This window comes from Augochlora pura, chromosome 1 (assembly GCF_028453695.1).
Source record: "Augochlora pura isolate Apur16 chromosome 1, APUR_v2.2.1, whole genome shotgun sequence".
NCBI classification, from domain to species: Eukaryota; Metazoa; Arthropoda; class Insecta; order Hymenoptera; family Halictidae; genus Augochlora; species Augochlora pura.
In genome coordinates this window covers 15,296,503-15,305,520 of record NC_135772.1, presented here as the reverse complement: position 1 = coordinate 15,305,520, position 9,018 = coordinate 15,296,503, and the positions used below count along the sequence as shown (strand labels likewise).

Genomic DNA, 9,018 nt, shown 5'->3' with positions numbered 1-9,018 from the left:
TCAAATTATTAAATAATTATTTTAATTTCATATGAATAGAGAAACATTTGGAGCTCTGTCATCTCCGAATAATTTCAACAGTATTTAGATCTTTCATATCGTTCGATATTCTTTGTATTTTATGTAAAAAGGACGACTATATGCATAAAGATTTAAATTGATTTCTCATTGTTTCTATTACAAGAAATATCTTAGTCAAAGAGTGAAATTTTTGCTTTGGTTGTTTTCAGAAAATAGAATATAAAGATAATAATATGCGTAGATATCTGTAGTTTATTCATTTTAGGTGAATTAATAAACTTATAATATTCATTTCTATTACTTTAAACAATCATATCTGTGCAGAGAAACTTCTCCTTTTAATTCGATTATAATTAGTTCGCGGATTTCTGTGTAAAATAAAAATTAACGCGAATTCCAAGGAACAGGAACTTTTGGCCATTTATTCTTTGAAATTGTACCCATTGATATTTCTCATGAATGCTTAAAATCCGCACTCGAATTATAATAATTTGAAATACGACCCGTTAATACCAGACATAATGCATCTTATGCGTCGTATGTATAGTTCGCTTGAAATTGTTCACTGAGAAGCTGGCGAAAGTTAAATCCATAGAATCCTTGATTCTACCACGTTCTAGTAGCCGGATATGAAAATGTCGCGTATTAAAAATCCTCGGGCTATTGTTCGCGTAAAAATGCCGCTCGTGTCTAAATTTAATCGAGTAATCTCCTTAGCGAACGTGAAACTTTACATGGCTTCGTCAAATCTGTTCGCAGAGAGAAGACCCCTAACGTACACACCGATATACAAGACACCCCCGCAGAGAAGAAAGAAGGATCGCGCCACGGACGAGTCGATCTCGCCGGAGAAACGACCGATCGTGCAACACGGATTGGATCTACCGTCGGACCCGATCCTAAGCGATTGTCTGCCAACGCCAACCATAAATTACCCCCAGAATCATATACCCCAGTCGAACACTTACAACCATACGCCCACCATGGCGGACTTCAAGCAAATCGCGATGGACGCTTACAACCAGCGCAACAACCAAAACGTAAGTTAAATGTATTTCTCCTAACTGTGCAAAAATGTTTATTGAAAAATAAATATCGTAAGTATGCAGAAACTAGGCAATGCAGAATTTGTGGAATTTTTTTGGAGCAGCGAAATGTTTGTAAAATATAAAAACGTGTCTCAAGAACTTGAAACATTGGTATTAATGGAATGAATCACTTAATTATTGATTTTGTTACTAATCGTTGTATGATAGGGGAATAAGTATTTTTTTCTTTTTTTCTAAGTTTGACAGTTTGACAAAATATTCGCCTAAACGCATTTAAAGAGACGATACGAATTTTACAGGAACTATTTTTGAAAGACTTAACTTTTGATTTTTTAATATTATTTTAATACTTATTTGACTATTGCCATAGCAATAGTTATTTTATATGTCATTTTAATACTTTATTTTCACAAAAAATTTTCCATTTCCTCTTATCGTTCGGAGAATTCAGAGAAACGAAACAATTCGACGATTCCGACGCAACCTAATTCAAAATGCAAATATTGTACGATATACGTACGTGTAATTCCAAATAATTGCGCGATGTATTTTCGTCACTGTTTCGATACTCGATCGTAAAACAGATAATTGGTTTTGTGATGGATCATTCTATATATTTGGATAATAAAATCATAGGATCGAAGGCCGCGTAATCGGAAATCGACAGTAATCCGTATTCGGAATATCGGGATTTCGCAACGCTCCGGAATCGGAGCTTTAAATCAGCCAACTCATATTTATGTATGAAGTGCAGTTATAAGTTGTTTATACACTTACCTCTTGCCCATCCTAGACACCGTGATCAACTATGCGCCATGAATATATTGAATTGGACTGGCTGCGTATTTTTACAAATATTATTATACAATTTAAAGGGGCGACATTTTCAATATTTCATTACATGCGTACCAGTTTTGTTATATGTGTTACTAGAAAATTATTTATGAAGATAACAGAAAATTAATTCATTTATACGTGCCTTATTAGAAAATTATTTATTAGGATAACAGAAAATTCAGAAGAATGACAAGTTAACAGCCCTTCGTTTGCTTGAAAAATTATTTAAATCTCTCTAAACATACCCAATATTATAATAAAAAATATACGTTTCTTTTAAAAGGACTTTCTACGTTTTTACATTTAGGTTTTACGTAGCCAAAAATTTTATTACGTTCACTGTTAAAATTGTTAATACTGAACCTACCGAATCCTAAAAATAATTAACGTGCTTTCCTGAAACTAATGACGACAAGACTTTATTTATTTGGACCTGTCGCCATTTTTATTATATCGTATACTTCTATTAAGAAATTCAATAATTTTCTACAAGAGCATCTTTTCATAATTTTAGCAACTATAAAGCCTCGAACCCGTAATTTTCGACAGCGCCGAAACGAGATCTCATAAAAAGGCAGAAATTCCGAAAGAAGCGGAAACGTGAATTTTGTTTTCGCACCCCGTTTACTTATTACCTATTCATAGACGGCGCGGACAGCGCGGAGTTAGCGCGGCGCTCGTTTTCGGTGTATAAATCATCCCGATAATTAGCCTCGTAAACTCATTACGGTCTGTAAATTTAATCTGTCTCCTTTTTCGTGATATCTAATAGAGTGGGTATATATTTAGTTGATGCGATTTGATTAATGAGACGCAATTAACGGTTCCCTTTGCCGCAGGACAGCGGGAATATGTGTGCGTGTGCTGCGTGTTTGTGTGTGTGTGTGCACGCAAGAGCGAGGCCGAAACGGTGGGGGTAATGGTTGCGGCAGAGAGAGGATCGAGGGAACCCGGGGAAAATAGCGAATTACGGAATGAACGATCGATAAAGCCGTGATACAATATTCAGCAGGAAAATCGCGTTCGTTTTTTCGCCGGAGGAAGTAATACAATCGACCCTCCGTTACTACGACTTCACCTCGCCGATCCTCTCCGCTTGCCCGATCCCTCCGTTCGTCCCACCCCACCGCCCATCCCCCTCGTCACCCGCCGCGCTTTCTTCCATGGCCACCATTTCCACCCCGCGCGTCAGTACATCGACAAGGTTGTTTTAAATATTCGAAGTTCCGAAGACGAAGGTAGCCGGGATACGAGCCAAGTCGAGGTCGCTTTAATATGCGGCAGTCTTCCACTTTAACTTTTCCGGTTTAGCGAAGCCTTGGGTTATCTGCGCTTCCGCGAGTTTAATTACGTCGAAGTTTTCTCGATAATTCGAGAGGGCCAGTCCCGATGCGCGTAACTCTCTCTCTCGCTCTCTCTCTCTCGTCTCGAACTCGGGGCTTCCGTTTTCCTTCAACGCCGCGCTAGTCGCGTTCCATTAAATGTTTGAATAATTTTAATACCGAATCGCTTCTCTCGCCCCCATCTTCCCACCCTCTCTCATTCTCTCTCTCTCTCTCTCTCTATCCTTCTCTTTCCCTAAGCGCCGTCGCTCCTTCCTTTTTCATCGTCCCCCGGTTAACTGACCCGCTCCATTCGCTCTCCATGTTTTTGTTCCGGTGTTTTTGTTTCCCCCGGAATTTCGCGAGCCCGCGGTATTCGATTATTCTTCCCGTCATCCTCGCGCCTATCCTCCTCCATTATTAATGCAGGGGCCCCCCACCCGTCCCGTCACACCGCCGCATCCTGGCCTCGTACCCCTATCCCCGCGAAATTTGCAATATTCATAAGTATCGGCGATAAGTAATGCTATACTATTTCGCGCGAATTTTATTTCATTATATAGGCGGGGGCGAGGGGGGAGGGGGAAAATTGGAAATTGTCGCGGCGTCGTCGTCGGGGGGGTTTCACCGGGGTCGGCGCCAATTATTCCGTCATTGCGTTACGATAATGAGTAAATAGCCCGCGGCGTAGTATAGTCTGTGCGTCGGTGCCCGCGCAAATTGATTTTTCGAATTGAAAAGACTTCCGCCGCGAAGCTTTCGCTGGAATGTTTAATTTTCGATCCCGAAACGAAGTTCCCGTTTGTTTTTCGTCTCGATTCAATGGTCGAGCGACGCGGCTGCGTCACAAAACTGAAACCGAGTCTATTCAGCGTCATTCATAATTTGCTTCAGTATTATTTTCAACACATTTTTTTACTATTTTCGATATCCTATCTTTTTTCCATGTATTTCTCAGGTTATGTCACGTTCGGTTCAGATATTCATTCTTTTTAATTACTTCTTAATTTCGCGTATTCCACGATGAAATCCTGACAATATTCTAATAAAATAAATGAAAACTTAAATGTTAGTTACTTGATATTCGATTAACAATATTTATACTTTGGGTTTAAATGAATCCAAATCCTGTCGTCTAAATGTTAACCCTTTGTACTGTAATAACTAGTCAGACTCGTGACGAAGATTTCGTGCAAGGTCTACTAAATTTATTTATATTGTTAATATTTTACTAATTAATTATCACAGCGTGATAGGAATCATAGTGCAAGGGGTTAACCTCTTTTAAGTCGAAATCAAATTTAATTCTTCTGTTATTAATAGAAAAAACGAAAATTGTTTGGTCCTATTAGGGAAAATATTAAGCACGAATAAGGGCAAATAAACTAGCGCGAAAGGCATGATAGTGTAAAGGGTTAATTAGTATTGAAACCGCGAGGGCTGAAATTTTTAGCGGGGACACGCGGCTCCGCGCCGCTAGGATAAATGTCTACGAAAATTTATTGCCGAAGAAGGAGTGGGTCGGAACACTGGCGAACGATAGAAGGGGGGGGGGGGGGAAAAAACAAAAGGCAGACGGCAGCCAAAAAAAAAAACGATCGATAAATCGCTCCCATTGCTCTCTATAAACGTGTCATCGGACCCAATCGCCGCGACCGTGCGCAGAGATTAAAGCACTTCATTTTATTTTTTAAAGTGCTCTTCTAGTTTGAAAGAGAGAAAAAAAAATCGATTTTTTACATTTGCTCGGTCCGCGGGACCGTGCCTTTGATGCGATTTTATATGAATCACTGGATTGTCAAAAATCAAGTGTCGATATCTCGCGGTTTTTGACCTAATTTTCAGCCGGCTAATTGGAAAACCTTTTGGAAAAGCTTTCACTGCGAATACAATAAAGGCGGACGATGTCAAGTGCGTGATCAGGAAACGGTTTCAAGCACATTACACCGCGCGCTGTTTCCGTCTGTCTCTGAACCGTCGCTGGGCGAACATGGGTCAATCGGGACCCAATTCTTGCGCGGACGAAAATTTATTTGTACGAGATTTTGTCGCTAGTCAATTTATACAGTCCTTTACAAATTCTAAAATCGCTTGTTCTTGTGCCAGGGTTTTTGATTACTGTAACAACAATTACATTGTATATAATATATTACATATAATAGCAATTACATTATTACGACGTGAACATTGAATATACTTTACACATTGTTTTATTACTTGTGAGAAACTGTTGGAATTATATCTAGTTATGGGAATAATATTAATACTTCTCACTATTTGAATATTCAATTACAGTTTTTATTAATGAAAGTAAGGTATAAAATACGTCTTCCATTTACGATATGTTTTCGTGCTAACTCTTTGGAGTACGATGGGATTAAAAATGTCCCACCTTTTGGTATAATGGTAATGCATGGAGGGACATTTTCAGACCCACCTCGTAATATTGCAATAGCCTGTATATTTACAGGATTATATTTAGTCTTAGTTATGTAATATAGTTGACAATACTTTCAACGAACGTTATAAATATATCTCCTTGTGTTAGGAAGTTTCAACGTGTCACTACAAATTCATCAATTGTTGCAAGCGAAAGCTTTGTTTCAAAATTTGAATCCCTGCGACACGGTACGACTATTTAAGTCCTATCCTATAACAATAAATTCAATTCAATCCTATAACAATAAATCCAATTCAATCCTCCAACAATAAATTCAATAGAATTATTATTTTATTCTCCTTTTATATTACGCGATTCCTTTATTAATCAACATGTACCAATTCAGTTTAATTCAAAACTAAAAATATCTCAGCAAAATAAATCTATTTATTCTCCGAAATCCTGCGCCTCAAAGAGCTAACCGACACGATTCAACCCAGTAAAAATAAAAACAGTATAACAAATCTATGTTGAAACTTTCTCACCTCGGTTGTCGTACTTTCAAAGCGGCAATTTCCAAAAACAATTTTCTCAGATCGATCACCGGTCTATCCTTTCGCAACTGCCGCGTGCTAGCTCATCCATTACGAAAGGACCACTTTGAAGTGCAATTGATTCCAGGTGTACTACAGTCTGCAGAGGTCGAGCAAAGGGCTCTCGTCGATGCCGCAGAGGCCGGTGTCTTCGTCGATCTCCGCGCAGGGCAAGTTCCATCAGCCGGAAGTGGTGACGCGCTCGAATCGGATACAGGAGAGTTGTATATAAATCTGAATGGACGCTGACGAAAACAGACGCAGCGCGAGAGAGAGAATGAGAGAGATAGAGAAAGAGAACGAGAAAGGGAACGAGAATGGGAGAAAGACAAAGAGAATGAGAGAGAGGGAAAGAGAAAGAAAAAGAGAATGAAAAATAGAAAGAAAAAGAGAAGGAAAAAGAGAAAGAAAAAGAGAAGGTAAAAGAGAAAGAAATTGAGAGAGAAAAAGGGAGAAAGTTAGAAACAGAGAAAGATAGATAGAGGAAGAGAGAGCGATAAATAGAGGGAGAGAGACAGAGACAAAGATGTCGCCCGCCAAACTCGACCCCGTGAACGATCCGCGTCGGTCGGCGACTGCGAGCCGGACGAGCCCGGCGATCGTGGCCGACAGGCCGGTGTCCGGAAAAAAACGGTGTGTGCCGCGTCCCGACTTCTCGCCGATCGGATCGCAAGCGGCATCTTCCTGACGATCGACGCGAAATCGTTCGATACGTATCCGTGGGAGCGCAGCGAACTTTTCAACTGTACAAAACCGAGAGAAAATAGTTCCAGATCGTGGGCGCGACGGAAACGCGGACCTGTATCGGGATATCGACCCTGCCTTCGACGAGCCGGCAAAATTGGACAACCCGGACGCGCCGCGAGTTAGTCGGAAAGTTAATGAAACGTTGCGGCGTTTATCGAGAAAGAAAGAAAGTGTTGGCTGGCTGAAAAACACAACCCGGGGACCGGAAAGACGAGGCGGGACACCGTTCTCGGTTCGCAGCCGTATCATTCGTTTCTTCCTCCGTCGGTGGAGACTTCTTTACTTCGGCCACGTTCTGAAGGAACGAGGATTCGACGAGGCAGCGAGGCGACGACCAACGATTGGACGACGACGACGACGATGCAGCGACAGCGAGACAACGCGGCCGAATCGTGGCGAAAACAAGGGGTGCCGGTGTCTCCGTTTCCGTTCGCGGACGAACCTGGTCGCGAGGACGTGTGTTTTACTGTTTATATGAGATTAGTTTTTGTACAAAGATCTATTGTAAATAGGCGAGACAGCCTGGTCCTAGTGAGTAGTCCACAATGTCCGAATTTCATTCGCTAAAAAAAAAAAAAAAGTCACGTTAAACGGGAGGAGGAGAAGGAGGAGGTGGAGAAGATTGTTCGGTCACGTAAGATAAATACTCGATGGCGTAAAGAAATAAAGAGAATGCGTTTCATCCGTTTTACAGAAACGAGAGTCTTGCTGCTGCTTCTCTCGGCTCTCTGCACTCGAGATCTCTTCGTTACCGTTTCGTCCATCCCCGCACCGCCGCCACCGCCGACACACTACCTCCCGCATCCTCCACACGATCCTCTCTATTAAGCGATGAGAAAAACGTACGAAACGAGGCGCCGAAATTTCGTTCGCACGTGACGCGAATTCGCGGCGCGCCGACTCGCATTGACCGACGGCGTCTCGAACTTCGCCCGATATTCTGAACGTGAAGTAAATCTTAGCGCGCCGCGCGCATCGACGGCCCGGCGAAAAAGTCCCATGAAAATTTTATTCGAGCGGCCAAACACGCGATCACCGGACACCCGTTTCCGAAGACTATTTCGGAGGATTTCAATTTCGAGCAGCGCGAAAGAGGAACGGCGCCGCGAACACGCCTGTCGAACGAAACTTCGGGGCTTGCGAATACGATCCGTCTTTAATTTCGTATCGACGTTCGCGACGATCGGATGATCTATCGAGCGTGACTTCTTTTTATTCGATTGGTTCTGTTGCGTTAATTTGTGTTATTTATGTGTTGCTTTGCTTCGATCGAAACAGTTTTTCGCGTTCTCATTTGAAAGATGAAGAGAGCAACAATTAATCGCTTCTGTGAATTTGACAAATATTCTTTAAACTTTTTTACAAGATTCGTCGTGCTAAATATATATTAAAATTCCGTGGATCTTTAATTCACTCATTTTTGCTATAAACATATAATTTGCTATATAAATAGCTCACTGATCGATAAAATTATCTCTGTATTCTCTCGAAAATCGGCCGCGACGTATTCGTAAGCACGATCGCACTTTCATCGTACCTTTGTATCGCTACATTTCTGTTACTTAATTATTTTAATTGTATTAACGAAGATTTATTTTTACGTACGAGTTCTGTGGTTTATATTTTAATTACGGCGTGCTGTATCACCACGTGAACGCTTCAAAAATTCAACGTACAACTTTCGACAAATTTTCTTTTATATACATATATATATAATCATTGTTATGTGTTTTTTTGATAATCAGTCTAATATTTTTTATGTATGAGCATACGGTTTGAATATAGAATCTTACCACGTGTGTTACGTTTACGACATTTTATTTCGATCGAATTTTACGTTTGTCGGAAGGGAGGATTTTTTTTTACCGAAATAAAGAGACGATCAAACGGTGAACAGATAATAAAACTGCATTTTTCAAGCATCCAGTTAATGTTGAAATGGTTGTGGAATTTTCAAGGTATTTTTATAAGAAGATTAAATCATTCTACAATTGGCGCCTGCGAGAAGTTCATCGATCAACGCGCGTTGCAGTCTTCGAGGTTAGTAAAACTATACAGGGTGCTCAGTA

General features: G+C 40.7%; 1 protein-coding gene across 1 annotated transcript in view; it reads left to right on the top strand.

Moving 5' to 3' along the window:
• The window catches only part of LOC144470699 (neural cell adhesion molecule 1), a 199,326-nt gene extending 190,520 nt beyond the window's left edge, over positions 1-8,806 (top strand). The window contains exons 10-11 of the mRNA XM_078182157.1: positions 781-1,061; positions 6,291-8,806. Coding sequence (XP_078038283.1) covers positions 781-1,061; positions 6,291-6,434 — 425 coding nt within the window. The 3' untranslated portion in view covers positions 6,435-8,806. The remainder of the gene's footprint in view (positions 1-780; positions 1,062-6,290) is intronic.
• The last annotated feature ends 212 nt before the right edge of the window (positions 8,807-9,018 follow it).